Genomic DNA, 26,820 nt, shown 5'->3' with positions numbered 1-26,820 from the left:
AAGAATTACAGAATTGAACTATGACACCTAATAAGGTTATAAAATGTTATTTTTTAGGGAAAAAAAAATCTAAAATTGCCATTTGTGCTGTCAATTTATACTACTGAAATTTAAACTTCCCCACAATTAGAGCCTTTTAAAGGCCTTCTAAACCCCCTCAAATGTTAATCAGGTTCTGCTATCTACTCATGTTTATTCTTACTATGTTAAGAAACCCTTGAGAAGCATTAAGATTTCTATGTATACTACAGATTTAAAAGCAGCTTTTTTCACTACTCATGTTCTGCCTAGAAAAATGTGTTTTATTTTTCACTGCCTTAACCAGCTATCAGTTTCTGCATATCTCTAAGCATGCTCAATGGACAACTTGCTAACATTTTGCTTTACCAATACTTGCATATTATCCATTGGTGAAAAAAGAAAACCCATTTGTTTCTACGCAGTTTGTAAGCAAAATATTCCATATGAAAGTGAGGAGAAAGGAGAGAATAATCTATTTCCTGACATTTCAATTCTAGCTAAAAACCACCTTCTCCACATTAAAGAAAGGAATCGAAGACCCTCTTGTACGTTTTCCTCTTAGGACAGCTTGGTATATTCTTCCTAGGGTCCCTGATAGCCCTTTTAAGAAGGTCATCTCTCTTCCAGGAGACTGCTCAAAGTTGGGTTAGGTAAATACACAATTACCACAGTATTCAGAACTCAGTAAATATGATATTTATGCAGAAGATGAATCCTTAAATTCTTTCTCCATTTACATTCTCTTTAATTTGTGTTGTTTCCCATAATAGTCCTCTTTAGATGTAAAAGTTAGGATGTGTTCATCTAGAAACCTTGACTTTTGATAAAAAAACAAAATCATTAACCTAAATAATACATTACCATCATCAATTTTTCAAAAATAAATTCCTGCTGATTTTTTCGTATACCATTTCAGCCACTAGACAAAGTGAAAATTTCTGAAAATTTAGAATACACCAAAATTAAATAACCAGTGTCTAGGATCTCTGATCACTTACTATCATGTAAAACAAAAAACAAATTGTAAAATATTTGCTTATAAAATAAACACTCAAAACTGAACTGTCCAGGAACACTGGTTTTCCCTCAAATAAACCTACAAATTTTTACAATAGCAAATTCTGAATTAAAACTACTAGTTATTAAAAAAAAAAGAAGAAAAAGCAGTTCTTGGAATTTTAGGAATAACTTTTTGCCCTGAGATCAGTGAATATATCTGCTGCTAATCCACAGGTGGCACCAACAAATATGTCTTAGCGCAAAGTAGAAATTTATCTCCAATTTAGAAAATAGAGCTCAAATTCTTCTGACCAAAATCCAATCCTTAACTATTTTACAAGAAAAACAATTTCTAAGAGAAAAACCTGCATAAAACAGATCTTTAATTTAAAAATTTAAGTCTCTATAATCATCTTAAATTCTTCAAATTATCAATTGAAGAAAAGAGAAGTATTCTGTAGATTACTACACTAAATAGGGAGAAATGTTAGAAAATTAAGGTGATTTGCTAAAGGTAATATAAATTAAAAGTAAATCTAACATTTGCTCTCAAACTTTCAACCATTTTCCTGTCTTAGAAATGGCTTAGAAACTTACAAAGTGAGTTAGCTTTCTATACTCTAAATGTTTTTAATTTTGAGGTTAGATAAAAATATAAAATAACAAATTCTACTGTAAAAGTTCTCATTTCAGTGAGAACCTGTACTTTAACCATGGTCAAAGAAACTCAGAAATATAGCTCCTGTAACAACAACAAAGAGAAAACAACCATAGTAAGAATGGGACTACAACTTGTATGCAGGAATCTTCGGAATAAGTATGTTTAAGAATAAAGTACTGGCCTTTGGTAGTGAGAATAGTGAATACAAATAATCTTGAAAACTAATTTTGATACCCTTTGCCATCAGGGCAAAGAAATAAAAAACAAATGGCAACTGCTTCTCAGCAATACATATTTCTAACTGCTTCATATGAAAAGGAGAGACATTCAGAATTCAGTAAGATCTCAAAAGGGCAAGCACAAAGTATCTCTGGCTAAGTTTTCACTGCTTTCTATACAATGTTTAGAAATGTGCCTTATAAATTCAGAATTTAAAGAAAACATTCCAAATGGCCTTTGTTGTTCCATAGAGTATCAATGCTGTTCCACACATACATATTTCAGGTAAGTTAACAGATAACTTTAAAGCGTAGCTAACAGATACTTTCGTGATATGTATTGACACATCATAAAAGGGGTCTTTTGTGACAACTGATGGGAAGGGCAGAGACAACACTCATCTTCTCTAGACCTTCAAATGATTGATGGGTCCTACTAACAAAGTCAGAGTTCTAAATATTTCTTAAAATCATAAGAACCAAAAATATGCTGACATAATTCCTCCTTTTTTCAAATAATATTCAAAGAGACACATTCATTGCTTGCTAGCATTTGAAACAGGTATTTGATTAAATATCAAAGAAAATTATTTTCACAGATGTAAAGATTCTTTGCATGTTATCCAAGAAAGGTCAACCACATGGAAAAAGACAAGGATTTTTAGCAAACTCTCATTTTCAATTGGCTTTTATACTGTTTGTGCCATGATCAAAATAGTTTTGCAGCTCAGCATTTCCAGTGACAAATTCACGGGTAAATCTACTCATTATGTAAGGAAAATGGTGTCCCAATTTATACTCAACCTGAATTTAAGCCAATAGATTATCCACAAGTCCATCACACGGTGATAGCTTCTCCTGTGTTCTTAGAGATGTTGACAACAGTTAACTGCCTTAATTGCTAGAAAATAAAGCTGAGAAACTAGAGCAACCATTTTACATTCAAATGGCTTTAATATATTTAGTGTTAACCCACATTTCAACTAAGTCCCAAAAAATATTAAGTCTCTAAAGATGGTACGTTCCTCTATATTCACTACATATATAGATAAAACAAGCCAAAATCATATTGCCAAGATAATTTATTAAATGTGCCAACAGAAATAGACACAGAGAGCAGGAATCTTATACTTAAGCATCCTGCTCTATCAGACCACTCAGCAGTACCGCAGTGATGTAAGATATGCACCTTATCAAAAAGGAACATCACTACCACCACTATATCTGGAATCTAGCACCTAGATTGCTCATGCACTTTTTACTAGTAGTCACAAAACCCAACACTAAAGAGCAGTAATAGCATAAAACTGTTTTTATTTAAAAATCGTAACATCATTTTATACTAGCAACACCCTGTATTAAAAGGAATTAGCCTAAAACTTTCATGTTATCATGAGACTCTCCCAGGCCTGCCTTAAATCTTAATGCTAATGTAACCAAAATAACCATCAGTTACCCTAGACATCATACAAAAAAGAACAAAAAAAACCCCTCAAGACAGATGTTTACTGTCTCCAACAAATGCTCCAGAATTTACTAAGAATGTATCTGCCTAATGACTACCACCAAAGAGCAAGCTGCTACACTGACCACTTCTGGTTTATATAAATTATACACTGAATAATCAATCACCATCTGTTCAATGTTTACTATGTACCATGCATGAGCTAATTACTTTATAAACATTTTACATAATCCTCAAACTGTTGGATTAGCCCCCTTTTATAGATGAAGAAACTGAGGATCAGGGAAATCAACTTGCCCAAAGACTCAGCCAGGAAGCAGACAAATCCAAGCTTGGCTGGCTTCCAAGCCCATGCATGCTCCCTCCATTGCACCACACTTTCTATTCTTCTAGCCTGCCTGGGTTCAGCCTGCAAGTCCAAAGTACATGGGGGGTAAGCAAAGGGCCATACCTTTCATAATTCACAATATGGCAATATTGTAGATGTCAGACACCCTATTATGGTCTTATGTTTTAAAAATTAGACCAAAGGAGAAAGTACTATAAAACAAACCTTCCTATTTCTAAAGGTGACACTGCATATCACTTAACACAGAGAAGATCCATCCACCATCACTAGGAATAACAAGTCACATCTTACAAAAATTTAAAAATTTGTTTCCTCTAGAAATGAATTTCCATTCATGTCACCACGATAAATTTTGAAATTGGTTATAAGCTAACTTATCATGGTATTCTAGGGTTCATATTTTCTTCTGGCAGGACTGGACACATCCAAAAATAGACAACTTCAAAGGTGTGACCCAGATTAGAAAATCTAAAGCTTCCAAAATGGTACATCCAACCCTTAAATGTTCATCCAAGCAGGTGGCTCCAATTCAATACGGGGAAGTCAAATTCACAGAAATTCTCCAGTTTCACTTTAAACAAGTGACTTAACTAGAGCTCAATTCTTGACCTTAGTTCTGTTCACCTATTAGTAAGATAGCAAAAGAAGTAATATTCCAGAACTTCAAATTAAAGGTTTTTGATAAACTGAATAGATCTTCCAAGTAGGAAGTAAACCGTTTGCTTTAGAAGCAAAACAAGCCCTTAAAGGTAAAACTGACTAGAGTTAGTACTGCCTAATGGTTAAAGACACTAACCACTGTGGCCAAATAAATCTTGTTGCCTTAAATCTTGATGCCTTAAATTTGCCACTTAGAAGTTGTGTAATTTTTGGCATGTTATTCAATCTGAGCCTGTTTCCTCAACTGCAAAATAGGAATAATCCTTACTCCAGCAAGGTTACTATAAAGATTACACATCTTTAGAAGTAGCAAGAAGCAATTAACTGTTCTAACTATTATTTTATTATCAAATAAAGTCTTTGGGGGAAGCTAGAACAACCCACCCAGTTTCCCAAGTCCCATTCATGGTCTTCCAACGTTATCATATAATCTGTCATTCCAAATTTGGACTTTCATTCCACAATTCAGAACTGAAGTAACCATTTATCAAACCCAATCACCTGTGAACATCTAAGTGGCCTTCAAATGCTTGTTCTTAAACATGGCAGTTCAAATATAAAAAAGGATACTGAAGATTTTGCCCAAGACTGTTATCAACTAGGTAAGCGAGCCTGATCTACAACCTTATCTAAGTGGGTTTCAGATTCATCATCAATAGCATGAGACTTCACTTAAATGGCCTCTACAGTACCTACTCTAAAACTTTTGAGTTCAATAATAAGATTCCTAAACAAAAATAAAACCAGGCTATCACCATTTGGCAATTCACTTCACTACCCAGAAAAAACTTATTTCCTTGATCAGAAAAAGAGCAAACAAAAAACTACTCTCATCACAAATAACGTATTGTCCTTTCCCATAAAAAACTAAAACTTATTTTACTATTCCTAGATGATTAAAGTCTATATCCTCAACCCTCAGGGTGGTTCGTCAGATCTCTGGGCCATTCATGTAGCTGCTCATCACTTCTCCAGGCACTAAAATGGTAGAATACTTACCTTCATCTCGAAAGTGACAAACGAATGTGTTAAAACACTATGTGGTTATGATCCCACCGAATTACTTCCAAGAGAGTGGGCATAAGAATTAACCCTGAAACATTCCAGGTCAACATGGGATAATGATAATCTCTTCATGAACTCAAGAACCATAAACACACGTGTTCTGTGATTTGCACACATTTTGGGGAAAGGCTAAATTGTGGGTTTAAACAAGTTACCATTTCCTGCTTAGCACATAAAATCTATACTGGATGTAGGGACGAATTTCCCAGGAAGATAAGGCCAACTGTTTGCTGAAAAGAGAAACTAATAATTTCTTCTCACAGTTGTCATTTAAAGATCTTCATTCTTTTTTTTTTCTTGTTAGGAAAAAAAAGACTTGTTATAACCCAACTGTTTTGGCTGTTGTCACTAAAGAGAAACAGTTGATTCTAGAATAGTCCAACTTCTGGCGATCCAAAGAAAAGTATTTGCTGGATTCCTATTAAACACTTGAGTGAAACAACTCAAAATATGGGCTTCAAAAAAACTAAAATTTGCATTTGGTCAAATGTATTTTGATTCAACAAATGAAGATCATATTCTTCTGGATTAGCAACAAATATTTCACTGATCTCAGTTCTTCAATACAGAGCTCAAGACTCATCCAGTGACACATCCCCAAAAGTAAAAAAGCAGAATTTTCTGGGAAAAGGAGTTCTGTATTATCAAGACATGAGTTAGCAGTGACCTCAGTGGCACCTAAAGGATACTTACGAATTTGTATGCAGATATTCAAAGGTTAGCTGAGCTCGATTCAGACTGCTGTAATTTGTGAAAGCCATGAGTGCAGTGAGGTCTCCAGTCCTTCACCCACTAACTGGGAAATATAACCTTACAATGGAATAGATTTTGCAGGATTCCTTCTAGTAAAGGTTTGGTAAGTCTGTGCTCCTTACTGTTAAAACAAGGTTACCTAGTATCTATCCAAAATATATTCTAAGAGATGTCTACCACTACAATTGATTTCGCTTTTAAGTTTTTTATCTTCTTGATGACTGTGATGTAATATTCTGGAAAAAACTTATAAATCTGTAGTCTTAAAGAGCTTTAGCATTCAGTTGCGATAGTTCAAGGAGTTGAATGTAGATGGCCTTGGAGTAGATGGTATTGGAGTTGGAGGTTTTATTACTGCTCCATCTTCACGTTCTTCAAGTTTTTGTGTTCCTCTGAATTTCCGATCAGAAAATTTACCAATCCGGAAATTTACCAACTTCTGTCATAAAACTGGACAGTCACCCATTTCTTCACCACCAATGATCCCAGGGTTCTTAAATAGGCCCCAGGCTGGCGGCCATTAAGTCGATGGAGTGCATATGGCGTTAGTTCCGGCTTCACCACCTCCCAACTGAAAGGTCCCGTAAGCGCTGAAGATGATTTCTGTTTCCAAAGCCCAGACCCAACCTAGTGTGTGCTCCCGTCCCAATCTCCTCAGGGTAGTGGGTCAAATTACCTCACACTGACCCACAAAAATGCTTCAGAATTGACCCGACCAAATCACCTGAGGCGGGCAGCGCCCCTCCCCCACTTCCCTCAGACAGAGGCCTCCGGCTCTCAGGCCCTTCCTGGGCCTCGGTTCCGAGGCCGCCGCCTCCTCACTGAAAGGAGTTAGTCCCAGCTTTCAAGGCTCGGATCGAGGGCTGAGTGGAGCGCGCACAACCCGACCGGGCGTTGCCCGGTGCTCAAAGCTGCCTTTGTCCCTCCCCACGGAATTGGAACCCAACAACCGCAGCGCGCTCTTGGAACCATGTGCTGCCTCCGCCGCTGCCGCCGCCGCCGCGAGACCAGCCGCCCACGCGCCGCGCTGGATGAGATGATGACAGGACTCAGCACCACGGAATTCGGCGTTTAGGGCTGCTCTGCCGCCGTTGCCGCAGCCGCCACAGCCACCTCAGCCACCGCTTTGTCTCCGCTACTGCACACAACCCGGGCCGCCTCGCGCACTCCCCGACGCCCCAAGCCCCCGAGGCCTCCGCGGCGCATTCAGCCAATCACAGAGCCGCAGCTCCTCCCGCCCCCGCCCTGATGCGACGCCTCCTGATTGGCGGGTAGCGGGTCTCCACGTGACCGGATCTTGCTAGCCGGGCCCGCCCCTGTCACGTGAGAGCGCGCACCTCTCTTCCTGCTTTCATGACCCTCTCCGCCATTTAAAGAAACAGTACCGGGGGCGGGCCGAGCGACGCAGCCGGGACGGTAGCTGCGGCGCGGACCGGAGGAGCCATCTTGTCTCGTCGCCGGGGAGTCAGGCCCCTAACTCGAAGAAGCCCTGGCGCGCCCTCCCCCCCTCCCCGGTCTGGTAGGGCGAAGGAGCGGGCGCGCGGTCGATCGAGCGATCGGTTGGCGGCTCTTTCTCCTGCTCTGGCATCCAGCTCTTGGGGCGCAGGCCCGGCCGCCGCGGCGCGCGCCCGGTGGCCGTTGGCGCTCGCGCCGCGTCTTTCTTCTCGTACGCAGAACTCGGGCGGCGGCCTATGCGTTTGCGATTCGACGAGGAGTCGTCCGGGTGGTCGGCGGCGGCGGGCAGCTGCTCCGCCCCGCTCCCGGGGAGGCGGCGGCGGCGGGATTTGGCGCGGCCGGGGAGGCGGGGGTGGCCGGGGCCGGCCTGGAGGCCTGGCGCCACCCTTCGGGGCCTGCAAGGACCCAGTTGGGGGGGCAAGAGGGCGCTGGGGGATGGTTGGTGGTGGGCTTTCTACTTTGCCTTTTCCTCCTTATGCCCCCTTAGTGAGGGGCGGGAGCTCTGGCGGCAGCTCCGGGGTGGGGAGACAAGCCCCGGAGTCGGAAGAGCTGGGTTTGCTTCCGGGCCTAGCCACCAGCTGGCCGAGTGACCTTAGGCAAATCACTCTGTAATTTGTCGGCGCCTCAGTTTCCTCCTCTGCCTATCAATGTTTGTGGGGTTGAAAGCGCTTTGTAAAGTATAAAGCGTCGGTGTACGTAAGGGATGATTATTGTTTGTAATGGGGTTTTTTTTTTTTTTTGAGTTGTAAGAAAAGTTAGCAATTGCCCAGTTTTTGGATTTTGAACCTGGGAACCTTGGATTGAAGTTGGAGATCCCCCAAACTCCCCGAAATTGTATGTAGAAATAGTGGGAGTGTGCATTTTTGGGGACTGAGGATCCATCGCCAGCAAGTTATCAAAGGGGGCTGTAACACAGAAGAGTTAAGAACTACAATTGTTTTATGCCACAGGGAGGAAACTGAGGCCTAGATGTCATTGGGACCCTTCACAACCGATTTGAAGCCCCTGTTTGAATCCCTGGGATATGTGAGCTGTTTCTATGCATAATGGATATTTGGGGTAACAACACTCCACTGCTTGGCTTCTATTCTGAGTCCTTTTCCTTTACCATGGGGTGCCTGAAGGGTGGCTGACACGTTGGTATGGTTCAGTGGCACCCAACATAAAGCAGCTAAAACTAGAAATGGGTGTGTTCTCTAGTATCAAGAAGCCTGTTGAATCTTTGGCCCAGCAATTCTTAGTGTTCTGCTGCTTATACTGGTACCTGACTACCTTTCGCTTTCATTGACCATTTTTCACAACCATGGTTGCCATCCATTACTTGCTTCTGTTTTATATTCTTAGTCTGTGCGGTTGGTACTGAGCAGGCTTATTTTTAAATGGTGCTGCCGAGTCCAGCTAATTAATGGTGCAGGTGGATTTTTAGGAAGCTGACTCACTGGTACAGACTAAACCAGGCATGGAATTCCTGAAGATGTTTGGGGGTTTATCTTTATTAACTGAAGGTTAACACTCTCTGAAGAGTTTTGTTATGACTTCTGCTGAACTTCAAAATCAGTAGATTTGGAAGTGTTTCAATGCTTAACTTTTTCCAGGCCTGCTTTGTATTCTATTTGCTTGCAAGTGTGTTACTAAGATGGCCAAAATGCCAGTTATTGCTTCTTTGTTAATTGTCAGCTGCTTTTATCAAATTCCAGGCCATTGTCCAGCAAACACTATAGAAATGTTTGAACAGTTGGATTTCAAACATTTTCATTTTGTGGAGTGGTGCTTACCAGTGGTACAGCTCTAAGCAAGTGAACATAAACACATTTAAGTGTATTTTGTCTGGTTAGGTGTTTACCTGTTTTGTTATTTCATACAAATGTCTGAGAAAATCAGTTGACTATTCCTTTTACGTAAAGGGCAAAGACAAATGATCTCACTTCCAGAGAAAGGACTGTTTTGGAAAAAAATATGTTGGTCTTTTAGCTCTTTTGTTATTATCTGGATGTACCTCAAAAGAATCTTAAGACTGTGGTGATCTTATAAGATGCTTTCCTCGGGAGAAAGGAGGAAAAAAACAACTGGAACTCAAAGCTTGAAATTCTGTGACAAAACATGAGATGTCCAGGATAGGAGGCCGAAAAGGTTTCACTACAGTGTTCTGCACTAGCTGGAGCAGATGCTTTTCTATGTAGCCACGGCATGGACTCCAGATTTCCAGATTTTCAACACCTGGGACCTGAAGAGCGTGTCAGGATGTGACTGGAACTCTGGAGCTGAATATTTTTGGTTTTGAATTTGGGGGCTGTTGACCTTTCTTTGAGAAGAGACAGCAACTGAACAAGCACTGCCACCAGCACCATTACTGGGAATTTGAAGACCTGAGTTTCTGCCAGACCTTCAGTGCAAACTCTAGCAACACTCCATCAAAAGTGAACTACGGTACTTGCCATTTTCCAAAATGCCTCATTCTTTACTTACCATCTCTGCACTTTTGTTCATGCTCTACTTTGGAATGTATTCCTCTGGTTCTTCACCTGTCAGAACACTGCCATTTCCTCAATATCCACGTCAGATGCTCTCTACTTCCATGAGACTTCTTAATTTTATCTTTTTTTAAGTTTTATATTCTGTTGTTTACCTTTCAGCTATCTTTGCATAGCATACGTTATAAAGTAGTCATTTGCAAGCATTGGCTCTTTTTCCAGATAGCAAGCCCCTTGAAAGCAAGGGCTTTGTTTTAAGGATTTTTGCCTGCATGTACTACCTACATATGATGGAGCCTTTCTTAGAAAGGAGTGATTTAGAGAGCGAATTTATAGAGAGCGGGCTATCGGAATAAACACTCAGTAAGTGTTTGGTTAATTGCTGTGTGGTAACCTAATTACTTTTGATTAGGAAAAAGATCACTAGTTACGGATCATGTTTCTTTCTGTGTTTCATGGTGGGGTTTTTTTTTTTTTTTTTCAATTCTAAATTTAAAAAGATTAAGGGAGCCCTCAGACATGAAGAGAAACTGAAAGATTGCATAGGGTATTAACAGAAGGGTGCAAATACCAGGGTCTTAAATTCGCCGGGTACCTTATTCTCTCCCACACAAGATGAGATCTTGTTAAAATGAAAGTTAAAGACAGCTTTTAAAAAAGTACAGGTCGTAAGATAATTTGAGGAAAGCATTGGAAAAGGAAGAAGGACAAGATCTCCTTTGGTGTTGGTATATATATTCAGTTCTTCTTGTGCTACCAACGGAGCCACTTCTTTCTCCCCAATCAGGCACTACTCAGCAGCCTGAATACAATCAAATCACTCCCCCAAATTACGAGACTTAGGGCAATTCCTGTTTGCTGCTTCCCTAAGACAGTTTGTTCTCAAGAGTCAGGAAGCACTCCCTGCCCGAGAACAATTATCATCACTGATTGTTAATCAGAAAGCTTTTTTTACTCCCCATTTATCATTTGTCAGCTTCTTAGTTAGGCTTATTGAGAACGAGTACCCATCAGGCAGCTGATATGTTGACAGCACACCTACCCTAGTGTTAGTGTCCTGTGTTTGTAATTCCATGCATTTGTTATCTTACCTGTTTTGTTCCTGTCCCTTCCAGTCCTGTGCCTCCTGATTGCTGAGTGTTCACCTGGACCTTCTGACCACCTTCCTTGTACTATTCCATCAGCCTACAGATCTGGTACCTGGATTTTTGCCCTTGGTGATTCCTTCACCTTACTGCTGACGAAGACACCATTCCAGTGGACCACTGTGATCCAAGAGGCATTCAACCATCATGATGTGGCCTTCACCTCCACTCCTGTCCTGTTCCAACCCAGATTCAACACAGCCCTTTATAGTGAAATCAAACTTTAAGTCAAGTAGCTGAAGCTATCACAACAAAGGCCCAATTTGTTCCTTGAGTGTGCATTTCATTTCTTCAGTTAAAGCCTTCAGAGACACATAATAAGTTTGGACCAGAGGATTTTTAGTTACCAACACTGAAGAATGACAACATCTTTTCAAGAACAGCATTGGACCATACCCCACAATTTCAAATGATTGAAATTCATGAAGTGTCTAGGATCCTCTCCAGGTCACTGGATCTTATTCTTTTTCCACTTCAAGTCTATAGTAGCCTACTGAATAGAAAGCAGATATTCTGACCAGCAGATATTGGGATTAAAACAAAGGCACAGTGAACTCATAGCATCTTTGGGATTACTCAGGAACCAGAACTTTTCACACAAATTTAAGAAATTCTACCAAGGAATCCCTTTATCTAACAGCATCTCACAAACCTGCAGTCAGATTCCAGAAAAGGCATCTTGATACATCCAGGTAGAACATATAATGGTAATCCCTTATGTTTATATAGCACTTTATAGTTTCAAAGCACTTTTACATGCATTAATCTCAGTTATCAAAATAACACAGTAAATTATAATCCCTTTTTGCAAATGAGGAAATGGAAATTTAAAAGGTTATCCAAGGTGACACAGCTACAAAAGTGGTAGAGGTCAGGCCTTCTGACTCCCAGTCCAGTTCTCTCCATGGAATTTACTTAGCTTCGACTTTACCTGCAGTGTTAAGATGACTGGAGATTGGTAACCCCAGAAAAGTTTTCAACTTCCTGATCTGGTACCCTCAGTCAGTCAGGATGTCATAAGTGTAATCTTGTGATGGCTGTACCTAGACCAGAATTCCATGGCAATACCCCTAAGGTTTAAGAGTGGACTGTCTCCATAGTGGCAGATTATTCCAGTCAACAAGGCACACGTTCATCTGACAATAAGACTATGTAACATGAAACACAAACCTACTTTTAGATCTGTTATTCCCGTCTTCCCAAATGGCCTAATTGATTGGAGATCCCTGTTCATGTTTTGTCCTCTTTTTTTTTTTTAAGTCTTATTAATAACTCCTAGACACCAAGATCTTATCTATGGTCCTCTACCCCCAAACATGTACTTGACATGAGTCCTATGTTTTTTTAGAGCAGTGCTGTTCATATATGTGTGTATGTAGATTTGATGCATACTCATAACATGTATACATAGAGCTTCCATAGTCCTGTAAGATGGTAAAATATGTGTTCCCTCCCCTGATTGACTGTAGTGTATTAAAGGATCTCAGAAGGCTTGCAACAAAGAGCCTCATTGAGCTGTTTAGCCCAGTGTGTCCTAAGTATAATCAAACACTGAATGTTATTGTTGCAGCATTCCTTTAAATGGAATGGGGAAACTGCTTTAATGCAGTATAGCCAGTACTGGAGACCTAGGAGTAAACAGCATCTTTGAAGCCCCTCCCCCCATTTCTGACTTTGTCAATAACTGCTTGAATTGCTATGTCTTTATCATCTGAGAGTCCTACATCTTGACCATTACCTCTGTTTTTCTGTTAAAGGAACCGCTAGAGGATCTGTGAGGATATATGGGAAGGGAATGGGGAAAAGTTAATGTTGACCCCCAAATTGGATGAGTTCCATGACATTTAGCAATATACTTCTCTGTCCTTAGAATTGTGCTGTAAATCTAGCTCAAAGGCATTGAATCTCAGGTGGGTGAGGAGATAGGGAAGGGAAGGGAGGAGGAGAAAGATGGAAAAAAGGGGGAGGAGGGATGAGAAGGAAATATTTTCTTAGAATTTTAGTTGTGGCCCATTGAGATCTTACCAGTGCTTGAAGAGAAGTCATCTAGCCATGGACTTGGGATAATATTTGCAAAGAAATGGAATGCATTTTGCAGACGTATGCTGACTGCAAAAATCCAGTGCTGTTGTCACTTAAAACCAATAGCCTGTTCTCTGATAGTCACAAACCCAATTTGAGGCCATCAGAATTTATAGCAAACTTGAATGTTAACTTCATCATTCTGTAATGTGGCCCTTATTAGGGAAAGAATGACTAGGAAAACACCTTCTTGGCTTACCACAGACTTTGCTCACAGTTTCTGGTTTCTGTGACCTATTTTTTGTATTTCAGCATTTTGTGAACAACTTATTCTTAGATCATTGGTTTTCCAAAGGCTTTGTGACCATGAAGCCCTTTGGATGAAAACTGTGTGGAAGCCCAGAGTAAAAGAGAAGCTGCTGTAGATGAAGCAGGAGTGGGGGGCCTGAAACCTGCCACACAAGCATCTTCCTTTACCACCATGGTGACCCCTAAGGAGACTTCTTTACAACACCTAGAATTCTTCAGAACACAGTTTGAAAACCACTGCCCTAGACAACATGTGCAACCTGAATGGCATTCTGATCTGTACCTCTACCCAACCCAGTCCGTGTTCAGTTGATGCTGCATATTCTTAGGAATACTTACTGTGGGCAGAATCAGAAAAGTGCAAGAAGATGGGCATATCTTTGCCCCCCCAGAGTAGTCATGTGGGCTGAAAGTGGTATCAGATGGACCTAGATTAGCAGCCCTGTACCCCCAGATGGATTTCAAGTCAGTGATTACTGGGATTCAATATAGTCAGCAATTCATATGTACGCCACACTGACACACCCCCTTACCCAGCCTCTTTAACAAACACCAGATGTTCTAGTGGTACTTGAAATATGTAACTTTGAAGTCTTGATCCTCCTTGGATACCTGAATCGCCAGGTATTGAAGCTGGTACTAAAGTTGATGATGCCTCATTGAGGCCATATTAGACCAACTTGTACATTGGACCTCCCATCATCAGCCATGGTACTTTACTTCGTGTGCAAGGCATAACCATTAACTATGAAAGTAGAACTGAAATTCTGGCAACATTACCTAAAAGGATACCTGGTTATTCATCTTATTCTCAAAACCACAAGTCACTATGACTCAACCAGAGGCAGTTACGCTGCTCCTTGGTTATTATTCCGTTTAACTGCTGTTTCCAGGATAAATGAGCTAATAACCTTAAAAAAATTTACTCCATCATTGGCATATCTGCTCCAACAATTACGAATACTCTGCTCTAACTACATGTAACACCTGATCCACAAGAGACTATTTTTGAACATCCTCTCTCATCTCTGTGATTTTAAATGCGATCTTTTGGAAAATTTTCTTATAACCAATGAGAGATGTTCTTTTATGATGGCTCTTTTGATGTCTGGTACCATCAACTGCAGGTGTTAGGGATATATGGAGGTAGGCCTCTTGACCAGGCCATGGTAGCTTGCTTGCTGGGCATCTCAAGTTACATATCATCTACCTTTTTGCTGGAAATGTAGACTGACTTGAAAATCTACAAAGCCTGCAGCTAAGATTTTATCAGTAGACTCAAGAGCTTCCTGCAGCTTCTTCCTAATGTTACAAGACCAGTGTCTTGTCTTTGTGGATGTTTTCATAGAATTTCATCTGTTTTATACTGTTGTTTTACACTGATTCAGAGTGGCTGACTTCATTCCTTGCTATGAGATACTCTCAGGCATTAAGACACTTAACCTGTTTCTGCAGGATGGATTCAGTTCGTGAACTCCCAGACCAGATCATGTCAAACAAGTAGACTTCAATTTGTGTCATGAGAAAAATCTCAATCCCTTACTTCACAGTCTGCTTAAGGGTCAGCTGTCCTCAACTATACTCTAATGAATGCACTGGTTAAATGTTGGGAATGGTTTCTTTGTATCTTTGTCTCTTATTCTCTAGACTAACCCTGATTACATGACTCTGTCTACAAATCAAACAAGGCCTGCGCATCCTCAACTAATAAAAATCTCATGACTAGCTTGCTTGTATATACAACTATTGTTTGTTAATAAGAAGTTATCTACAAACTCCATTTTTCTACTACCTTCAAAATGTCAGCTCGATTTTCTCTTCTGTACTTACAGAAAAAGACACTGATCTACACTGCCAGTCATTCCCTTTAATCCTGTCAAACGCAGTCAAAATGAGGGGCTTAAGGTGAGGATGATCATCTGTTCAAGAGTCTAATGTACGCTGTGTATAAGAATTGATGGTTGAAAATGAAGAAAGCCTAAAACTCAAACCTAGGATCTTAACTACTATCTCCCTGCCTCAGATCTCAGTCTAAGTCTTTCAGCAGCACCATCCAACCAATCTAAGGCCTTGTTTATAAGCTGATTCTCAGAGATGGGCTGAGTTTCAGAAGATGGAGACTTGATTACCAAAGAGAGTAGGGCCAACCTTCATGAACCTGGCTCTCCCAACCTTGTCATTCCCAGATGTAGCATAGACTCCTCAACAGAACCTCAAGTCTGAATTGAGAATATAGCCGCCTACTGAGCTGAAAGTTCTGGGGCAGATAAGCAGAAAAATGAAAGCTGCTATACCTGACTGGCCCTTTAAGATCAGAAAATCGTATCCAGAGTAAACCCTAAGGAATGACCCTGGAGTACTCAGGGTAAAAACTAATTTACAGAGCTTCGATACCAATCTACCCATTTTTCCAGATCACATCCTGGCTATTGGTGTGGCTAGCCCTGCTGAAGGTACCGTGTTTGCCTGTTTAGACTCAGCCCTTGTATGCCTTTTTTGACATTTTGGCAATCAGACTGGCTGTGCATGAGAGAACTACAACTGGTATCAGCCTATCTTACACTCACTTCCACCAAGGAGTTTTGAATAGAAGCAACCTGCATCTCATACACACACACACACACACACACACCCCCAGGACTTAATGTTCACAACTGGAAGGACCGTGCTGTATACTACTTGACCAGCAGCCTTTTTTTTTTTTAAGTGCAGAGTAAGCCTCTACACCTATATATATTTCATCATTTTTAGCACTTGAGACCCCTTCTACCAGATCTGAAGGACTACAGATTGAAAGCACTGTCCATTCCTCTTTTCTGCAGTAATACAGAGGTGACAGAAATGTACCAGTTCACCTTGGCAAAAGACTAAAGGAATGCAAGAAAAGTTTTCCACTGAACTTAAAACTTACACTGACTTAATAGCCTCGCAGAACTATTTGCCAGGGGGAGGCTTATTGTCCTGTGTTGTGTCTGCAAGATGGTTGGGCTCTCAGATTCAAGGCCACTGAGTTTACTTCTGTTGAAACACTATTGCATCATCCAAAGTATGCTATTGGACACAGTTACTCCATTCAAATGGATTACAAGCTTCCTGAGGACAGGACAAACTTACTCATGATGTTTTTTCAGAATAGTCTTATTGTCAAGAAAGTAACAAATGCCAACTGTTAGTGAACAGATACTAAACTTTTTCAGTATTATGGGTCATATTGACATCAGTTGTTTTTGATTGACCAGCATCCATTCCATCTCTTTGTAGCAACTCTGTGATGTTTCTTGGAACCACTTTTCCGTATCTTCAGTCCACATGATTCAGACAGTCTGGCCTAACTTGAAGCTTCATGGGTGGACATGTAATTGAGACCTGATCAATCAGCATAGTCCATTCTTTCACCGTAAAGATTGGTTCTGGAATGGTCGTGTGATCCAAGTTGGTCCAGTGATACTCAGCCCTAGGAGTTCTACTGAACTGTGGAGGAGAAGCTCAGAAGCTCTCTTTACTGAGGTTGCTTGGCTTTGTAGTAGGAAAAGCTCAAACCAACAGGGCCCACCATATCAAATGAGCCAGAGAATGAAGCCAGTGCAGAGCCAAATGATGGAGAGACTTGAGTCCTGATGACAATGTTTGTGCCCCTGGATCCAACCGTGCCTGAAGCTAGTATATCCCTATGGACTTTCCAGTTATGTGAGCCAATAAATACCCTTTTTTGCTTTAAGTTACTTTGAGTTGGGTTTCTATTGCTTAAAATTGAGTCAGTCCTGACTAGTATACTGTCTACCAGCATCAAAACTTGACAAATTCAAGTATTTATTAAACTGGAGGTCATGGCCATACTGAAGTCTTCCAAACCAGAAGACAAAGTGAAACAGGAAGTGACAATGTTTAAGTTACTACAGAAGCATAAAAATTACGTGGTAGAAAAATAGAGAAGAAAACCTAAATGTGTATAGGTAAAGGATTGGTTAAATAACACATGGCTCAGCCATGTAGAAAATCTACATGGCTGTTAAAATTAATAAAATACATTTATTGTGTATGAACATGGAAAAATGGCCATGATATATTAAGTGAAACAAACTTAATAGAAAAGTGTGTAGTATGAACTAAGAAATTTGTTTATGATGCATAGAAAAGTCTACTAATGGCTTTCTTCAAATAGTGTAGATTACATGAGACTTTCAGCTTTATACATTTCTGTATTTGAATATTTTCCACTAACATTACTTTTAAACTTTATTTAAAAATAAAGAATTTTAAAAATTAAATTTAGTACTTACTGTTTGACTTGGGCAAGTTACTTACCACTGAGCTTATTTTGTCAAATAATTTAAAATACCCATTTTTCTGTTAGTGAATATTTAGATAAATATAGTCATCACTCCATTAGTGAAGCTGACAAGGTTGTTGTACCTTGTTTGAGGAACTCAAACTCAGTAATTGATTCTTAATTTTTCAAGCATATCTCTTTAAATGAGGTTTTTTTGGATTATCAGGATATCCTAGTATCAGTGTTCATCAAAGATTATTCCAGTTCTCAACTGATTAATCTATTAAGTCCTCTATTGCAGTGTTCACAGTAGGTAGGTAGAAGAAAAAGATCGCCTTTTCTTTGAAATCCTTCAGTATTTTGATACCACAGTCAAGTTCAGTAGTGACCTTTTTATTGCTAAGTCTAGTACATATTCATCTTATCTGAACTTTGAGCAGCACAGTCTGCTCCCATCATACCTTGGCACACTCTTTTTCCCCTAGGTATTGTGACACATTTTCTTCCTGCATTTCTGGCTTTTGCTCCATTGTAGATAGTTGTCTTCTTCCCATCATTTAAATATTAGTGTAATGGCCATCCATTGATTTTTGCCTCCCATTTCCCCTTTCCTTTAATGATAAATCCCCACTTTTTCTTTGGAGTGCTATTCCTTTCCATTCTGAGGTTTTAGTGGAACTGTAGATTACAGTATTCCACCTCGTGACCCCCTAGTTGATCATGTGATCCAAGGCTTGTCCAATCAAAATTCCCCTCTCACCAGGACTTTGAATCTTAGAGTGGTGATGCAAACAAAATCAGGAATTGAGTCACTCTGATGGTAGTGTCCCAAGGAAGCTATATCAGAATTGGTGCAAGGACATTCCCCCATGGTGCCCTGATTCCTGTTGCAAGGTCTAGTTTCCAAATTTTTCTTTGATTCTGTAGACTACCATATATCCTAAAATACGTTCCCTTTTCATTTGTCAGCCAAAGCAGGTTTCTCTTGCTTACAACCAAATGACTGAATGATAACAGAAATTGATACCAGAGAGTTAAATGGGCTTCAGACCTTTAGGAACATGGAAGATCTGGAATTGAGTCTGCACTAAAGGCAGGAAAAACTTGCTCTGTATCCCAGAGTAGGGGAAATAAGCAATTTATATTGGCAAAGGAGCCAGTAAAGATACTTTCCCCTTGTCATTTGGAAGCATGTGCCTGTTGAGGCAAAGTGTGGATAACCAGGTATCTGTTGACAGTGGGACAATTTGAAATGGATAAGGAAACCATTCTACTGACAGTATCTTCTCACTAATATATACAGGTCTGTTGGTGATGGTTAAATATGCTAGCAGATGCATAAATTGTTGATTTCAAGGTACGGTTTAAGAACTAAAGGACAGTATCACCCAGAAATTTTAGGTTTGACCCTGGATGTGATAAGTGGAAGTTATTTTTAAGTTTTCACCTTGGGGAGAACAATCCATTTTGTACAGTATGTTGAATGGAAGCATTTATAAAGTTATTCGTGTTGAAGAATGCATGTCCTGGGCAGCCAAAGGTTAGAACATAGTGGGCAATTGCATTTACCTAACCAGTGTCTCTCCCCGCCTCCTTTGAGAACAGCACCTCACCTTCCCTTTGTGAAGCTGCCCCTCTACCATGCTACCAGAACATAATATGTAAATGGCGTATGAGTTCATGTTACCAAGGTTTCCTCAGTTACCCAGATTCCTGATTTTCTTCAATGTTAAGCTTCTCAAATTTTTGTGAACTGCCTTGTATCCTTCCAGTAAATTGCATCAGCTGTGCAGACTAATACATATGGCTGTAAAAAGGTATCCCTTTACAACTAAAAGCAAAGGCCTGGTAGCCAGGACCAATTTTTGTTACTTACAGTCAGAGAAGCCCAACCAAATCTGTGTCCCTCCTGTGTCTTAGGCCTTCTTGGCCTACTCTGAAGAATCTCCCCCATTCCTGTTTCTTTGGTTTCCAACTGTATGTTGATAACTTCAGATTCCTATTTTCAGCCCAGATATATTTCCTGAGCTCCATATTTGAATGTCCACCTGCCATTTGGATATCCCCCTGCTTGATGAACAGATACTTCACACTGACCCCATCATTTTTCCCTCAAAATCTGCTCTTCTCATTCTTTTCTTGAGAAATGGCTCCACACTCCGCAAACTAGAACACGGGAATTATTCTTGTCACTTCCTTCCTTTTTTCTGTCACCCCTAACATCCCTGTTAGTCATTAAGGTGTATCATGTAAATGATACACTCTCCATGATACCCATTAAGGGGTATCATGTAAATATACCTCAAAACCATCTCCATTCTATCAGCATTGTCCAGGGTATCTATTGACAGGACTATTGTGATGCCATTCTAGTGTCACTTTCTCTACTGCTGTCCTATTACAGTCTGTTCTTTGCAGAGCAGCTAGGAGTAATCTTTGATACGCAGATCTGATTGTGTCACTCCCCTGCCTAAAACCTTTGAACAGTTCCCCCATTGTTTCAGAATAAAATCTAAACTTTTATTCTGAAACTTTATACTTTTTTTACAAGGCTCTTCATTATCTTACTCAAGCCTTTCACCACTTCAAACAGAAATAGCTCAATTTTGTATATTGGCGTTTACTGTAGTACTTCATATGAAAAAAGGATTCCAAGGTTCTCTTTCCATGAAGTGTCTAAATTAAATCTGATATGTGTTACTACTATATAATTAGAGCTACAGTAAAGTGCCTAGAGAGCAACCAGACCTGCCTCACAACCTACACAATACCAAAGGGACTGCAAATTCAAATGTTAAAATGAAGTATTGGAAGAATTTTGAGGAGGCTTTCTAATCGTATCATGGGGCTCATAAGCAAAAGAAAATCTAGAAGTTCTCAAGGAAATTAGAGAAATACTTGACCACATAAACAAATTTGGGGAAAACAAATCTTGGTTCTATAAAAGACACATGAAAAATTTCCAACACAAGTGACAGGTTGATGATTAATATCCCTAACATACAGAGAGTTCCTACAAATTGATTACTACAAAACAATCATCCCCATAGAGAACATCCAATAGGCAACTCAAGAAATCTAAAAGACCAACAATAATAGTCGCTAACCACTTACTTGGAGTTTGCTATGTGCTAGACATTGTTTCAGGCACTTTACAAGCATTATTTAATACAACTTACCTTGGAGATAGGTAATATCATCCCTGTTGTACGGCTAAGAAGACAGGCTTAGAGGAATAAAGTAACTTGTCCAAGTCCTGCAATAGGTGGTCACATGGCTTGAGCTATGACACAAACTCAAGTGGTTTGACTCTTGAGTCCATGCTTCAAACCATTGTTCTCTCGGGCATATCAATAAGCATATGAAAGCAGATCAAGTGTACACATAGTCAGGGAGATGTAAATCAAAACGGTACCATTGGTCTCCTGTCAAATGCAAAATTTAAAACAGCAATGACCTCCAGTGCTGGCAAGAATTAGGGTAAATGAAAACTTTTGTACATTGTTGGTGTGAGTGTGGATTGTTCTAGTCTTTTTAAAAGGTAACCTGGCTGTAGCAATTACAATTTTTAGATGCATCTCTTAACCTAGCAGTCCCACTTTGAAGAACTGTATGTCAAAGAACTACAAGCACTGAGATGGAAGGAACAAGGACATCAGTGCAAGAAGTTTGCTGTAACATGGCCTGTGGTGGGAGAAAAATGGGAACAACTTGACAGTCAAAGGGAATGATTGAATCATTTGTGGAACAACTACAAGCTGGAGTATTACGCGGCTGTTGAAAAGAATGAGTCAGACCTCTGGGTCTTAACCTGTGGCATGTCCATGATATATTTAAGTGAAAAGACAAAGTTACAGAGTGACGTATATTGTGAACCCATGTTGGTAAAAACAAAACCTACAAATATGTCAATGAATGAATAATTATGAGAGAAAGGTGGACACAAAGACAGTTCTGGAGTAAACTGAAGGGTTTAGAGAAACTTAGTACTTTGTACATATTGGCATTGTTTCACTAGTTGCGGGAAGCACATGCTGTTTTTTAAGAGAAAATTTACTCATTTCTAAATTGAAATTTTTAAAGAAGCAATTAAATTGCAATTGGACATTTTCTCACTAGAATATGCTAATAGAAGAGTGATAAAAAGGAGGAGAACAAAGAGTAATGGTTAGTTATGTCTCACATATTTAGGGTTGCCTTTTGAAGGTGCTTGGTTTCCAGGTGACTGGTCTTTAGCCTTTGGATAGGCCAGTCTACAGCAAAGAGCTGTACATTAGGGTGCTACATTCTGACAAAGACTGGTTGTCTCCCTGTATCTGTTCTTCCCAGAATAAACACATTTCCCAACCTCCCTTGCATATAAGTATAACCCACTGAGTACATTTTAGCCAATGGGGCATGAGCGACTGCTGCAACTTGTCCTTAAAGGAGTGTGTGCCCATCTCTTTCTTCCCATTCAGCCAAGTACAATGTGGGCTTGGAGGCTGGGGACTTGAGCATGTCACAGTTGGACCATGAAGCAAAAGGAGGTGTGTGGGAATGGTCATGGAGCAACAAGTTAGAAGGAGCCGAGGTTTATGATGAATAAGGAACCACCATACCAGGCCTGAACTATTCACCTCTGGACTTTGTTTATAAGGCAGACTCCTATCCTCTTAACATAATTGGTATTTGAAGTTTTCTGTCCCTCACAGCTGAACCTAATCTGCCCACAAATACTTTGTTGGGAATATTTCTTAGAAGCATCTCATAACATCTGTTCTAATTTTATGCTACTGAAGCAACCTCCTCCTAGCTGGACTGACAGAAGTGCAATGCCCTAGGTGGATTACTGGTTGGGCCATGAACCAGGCATATTTCTCCCATCATAAATCAATTAGTTGGCTTTATTAGCCAGCCATTCTTTATGCTCCCAGAGTTCCCACTGCTATGAACATCTATTGCTTTTGTATTCCTACTCTCCATCCCCACTTCTTTTGAATTGCCCTCCACCACTTTCTGTCTGTATGCTGACTACCCCTGGCTCCAACCAAGACTGACTGACCAGAGCCCTGCAGCCCCTTGGTCAAGGTATTTAGATAAGGGATAAGCATATGAACTAAGCCAAACCCATCTTATAAAAACAAGAATTCTGAGAGGTGAAAGGGTGGGGGTGTTTAAACAACTGAGAAAGGCATTTCTTTTTGTTTTTAATCCACTGAATTTAGAACTGTAAGGCTACAAGTCTGGTACTGCAGGTAACCATCTTGCTACCATAAGGAGATTGCCTGTCAGAATGGAACATGCACTGGGGACTAAGAAAGAGAATCCTTAAAGACACTGTTGTCCCCTGGGTCTAGCCATGCCTGAGGCTAAACTAACCCTGGACATTTTTTGCAAACCAGTAAATCCAAACCTATTCAGTATGAGTTGTCTTCTCTTTTCATGAAAAAGACAGAGTCCTGACTGAACCCATTTCAATTTATTACCAGCACAGGACACAGTAAATGTTAGAAAATAGTATGAGATCAATTAATAAGAGGCAGAAACTTAGAACTTGTTGGGGCACCTGAGTGGCTCAGTCGGTTAAGCGTCTGCCTTCAGCTCAGGTCATGATCCCAGAGTCCCAGAATCGAGCCCTATATCAGGCTCCCTGCTTCTCCCTTTGGCCTTCCCCCCTCTCGTGCTCTCTCTCTCAGATGAATAAATAAAATCTTTTAAAAAAAGAGAGAAAAACTTAGAACTTGTTAACTCCAGTAGACAGAGCCACAGAAGTTTCTGCATTGGCAAAGCCGAAGATACTGGCATGCTACTTAACCTCTCTGAGCCAATTTATTCAGAAAAGGAAGAGTACCTACAGGCCCTGTGTCAAAGAATGTGAGGATTAGGAGAAAGAATGAATACACAGTACTGAGCACATTGCCTGGCACCTAATAAGTCCTTAGTAAATGGCAGTTGTTGTTAGCAATAATATTACAGCAATAATACCCTGGAAGCCTCTTAGCTCAGCCAGCCAGCCATTCCCTTGCCATCTTTTTAACCTCAACTTGCCATCATATTCTTTTATAAGGAAAATAAATTCCTTATTGCCCCATCACCCTTGGGAGTGCTGGTGGCAGCAAAACATGTCACATTCCATTTCCCTCGTGGGCTGAGGTCCTTGGATACCACCTGTGCCAACTGGCCTATTAGCAAATGTGACAGGAAACCTGGATTAAGGAGGTCCAATTCTCATTGATAGAAACATGTCCTTCCTCATCTCTGTCAGAGCAGGTGGCCAATCTGGGCATGCTCCAGACAGATGAGTGGCTCACCACTTCACTGCATCACATTGAGACTCAGCACTCTGAACTGCTGCTTGTTTTAAAAAAAACCAGTTTAAGTCACAGAGTTAAGAATCCTGGTCCTTCACACCAACAAGAATAAAGGATATCTTTCTGTTGAGGTGTAATTCTGAATATCTCAGAAGACCTATGGCTTTATCCCAGGTCACCATCCTGAACTGCCAGGACTTTGAGTCTTAGGGAAAGTAACTGAAATCAGACCTAGTCATTAGGTCAGGGAAATGGGCCAAAGCTGTATTTCATCAAGTGGCAAGCACTGATGGACCTTGGGGAGCCCCAGGCTCATCATTGTCATTCTTCTGAGGCAACAGAACAGAAAGATCCCAGCCACATTTGCCTGATTCAATGCCTGGCTGCTTTGGACAGGAATTCTTGATTTCTCAAGTTCAGAAGATGCCTAGGACTACCTGGATTTGGGGAGAAAATAGTTTTCCCAGAGAAATTATTCAAGTTCAGATGCTATTTTAGGTGGTCCAGGACTCAGGAGACATACACAGATCAGGGCTTCAAAGACTGTGGAGTTGATGGGAGGGAGGGAGGGGGCAACAGGAGGATCATCAAGCCCACTCCACTCTTACCACAAAGATTCCCTGACATGGTCAAAGACAACAACGACAGTCCTCAAGATGGTGTTCAACTTCTGTCCCATCTTCAGAACACATTGCCTATAGTGCACTATGAATTAACATTTTAAAATAAATCCTTTGGTTATCTTGTGACCAGCACAATCATGCTGCAGTATATTCTTGTGTGTATTTTACACTATTCGTTTTACAATGTGATCATTTAAGTTACACCACAAATTTTGAAGAGTATATGACAAAACAAGCCTGAAATCAGAGTCCAAGTCTACACACACACACATCTGCCAGCACCATGACTGAGCTGAGACGGCCCAAGAAGCCAGCCCCAGAGGCAGGGCCCAGCTGGGGTCTCCATGAGAGGCAGCCGGTAACAGGGGACTATCAGACCTTGTGGTTCCCACAGAGGATCTAAGTAGTTACATGACTTCTATCCATCACTTCCTGGCCTAAAGCAAGAACCCCCAACCACTTTGAGATGTTTCATTATCTCTAATAACAGGAAGACTTGCAGTAATCAAAAGTAAATGTGGAAAATTTTCAAGAAACCTCAAGTCTAATAGCAGGCATCCTTGGCCCTGGCGGAGAAGCAAGTTGATACCAAGTTGTTCTTAGCACTTCGCCAAATGGATTGCTGTTTCCTCATGCCTTGGGCACCCAAAAAAGGAACAAGGGCTCAGGCTATGTTTATGGCTTTTTGCCTGGATCCCTCTCCCAGTTCCCTCTTTTAAGGCAAAGAGCCCTGCTCTAATCATATTCTGCCCTCCAGAGCCTGGCCTTATCTATGTGGACCTGTTTTGTGCTAAGTACATACTTTTGGCTTTACTTTCTGGGCTTGTCCTTAGGCCTAACAGCCTAAGAAGGAGAAGCAGAACCTACTTGTTTCCCCTCCCTTGCTTCTCTCATTCCTTGGTCTTTCTTCCACTTAGAAAATTTGAGTCAAGCTGCCATGTTCCCCACACATGGGCCTTACAAGAAACCAGCTACTTCCTTTTACACATCTGTGGGTACCACCAAGTTAATGTGGAGGAGATCCTCACATACTCTCCACAGCTCTGGCTCCTCCCCCTTTCTCTAATCCTTTGGTGTCCACCTTTTTTTTTTTTAAAGATTTTATTTATTCATTTGAGACACAGAGATACAGAGAGAAAGAGAGAGCATGAGCAGGGGGAGAGGCAGACAAAGAGGGAGAAGCAGGCTCCCCGCTGAGCCAGGAGCCCGATGTGGGGCTCGATCCCAGGACCCTGGGATCATGACCTGAGCTGAAGGCAGACACTTAACCATCTGAGCCACCCAGGCGCCCCTGGTGTCCACCTTCTACCCCTGCCTTGTGAAACTTCATAATGGAGGAAGGTGCCCAAGATATGTAAAGAATCCTACAAGAAAAACGGCTGTAAGAAATTTGAAAACTTTAGGGGTGCCTGGGTGGCTCAAGTCGTTAAGTGTCTGCCTTCAGCTCAGGTGATGGTCCCAGGGTCCTGGGATGGAGCCCCGCATCGGGCTCCCTGCTCGGCGGGAAGCCTGCTTCTCCCTCTCCCACTCCCCCTGCTGGTGTTCCTTCTCTCGCTGTGTCTCTCTCTGTCAAGTAAATAAATAAAATCTTAAAAAAAAAAAAAAGAGTCTGAAACATATCCATGCCACCCAGTCTGCTGGTTCTGGACAGCATTTGGTATCAATATTACGATATGTATTAATAATTATCATTTATTAGTGCTAGGAATGGAGCTAAGCCTTCTGCCTGTTAACTCTGTTAATACTCAGTCATTATATTACAGTAATATTCCAGTCATTACAGAGGAAAACCAGAGTCCCTCAGCTTGTAGGTGGTCTTTACCCAGATTTCTAACCAAAACCCCGTCCTCTAAATGACAGATATCAGCCTGGAAAAGAGTGGGATCCATGATGGTGGATAAACAACAAAGGCATCATAGGCAATCAAACTAGGAGATTTTGACATAATAGAACAATAACTTTCATTTAAAAAAAAAAAAAACGTTATGTATGTGCCAGGCACTATGCTCTGCAATTTACATGTACCATCTCATTTGACACC

At 40.7% G+C, this 26,820-nt stretch overlaps 2 protein-coding genes across 4 annotated transcripts in view; one reads left to right on the top strand and one right to left on the bottom strand.

Annotated features, from left to right (window-relative positions):
* The window catches only part of MORC2 (MORC family CW-type zinc finger 2), a 39,513-nt gene extending 32,129 nt beyond the window's left edge, over positions 1-7,384 (bottom strand). For all 3 annotated transcript variants that reach the window (XM_028124678.1, XM_028124679.2, XM_028124681.1), the window contains exon 1: positions 6,132-7,384. In XM_028124678.1, coding sequence (XP_027980479.1) covers positions 6,132-6,199 — 68 coding nt within the window. In that variant the 5' untranslated portion in view covers positions 6,200-7,384. The remainder of the gene's footprint in view (positions 1-6,131) is intronic.
* Positions 6,731-17,315, top strand: TUG1 (taurine up-regulated 1). The gene is made up of 4 exons (XM_088019405.1): positions 6,731-6,735; positions 7,292-7,458; positions 7,676-10,073; positions 11,233-17,315. The coding sequence occupies exons 1-3, from the start codon at positions 6,731-6,733 to the stop codon at positions 8,131-8,133; spliced, it is 630 nt and encodes a 209-aa protein (XP_087875531.1). The 3' UTR covers positions 8,134-10,073; positions 11,233-17,315.
* Positions 17,316-26,820: the final 9,505 nt, after the last annotated feature.

The sequence above is a fragment of the Eumetopias jubatus genome, unplaced genomic scaffold (genome assembly GCF_037043125.1).
Source record: "Eumetopias jubatus isolate StellerSeaLion01/CBP00866 unplaced genomic scaffold, mEumJub1_p1.0 scaffold_16, whole genome shotgun sequence".
NCBI classification, from domain to species: Eukaryota; Metazoa; Chordata; class Mammalia; order Carnivora; family Otariidae; genus Eumetopias; species Eumetopias jubatus.
Note: the sequence above shows the minus strand (reverse complement) of the source record. Positions and strands in the feature narration are given on the sequence as shown.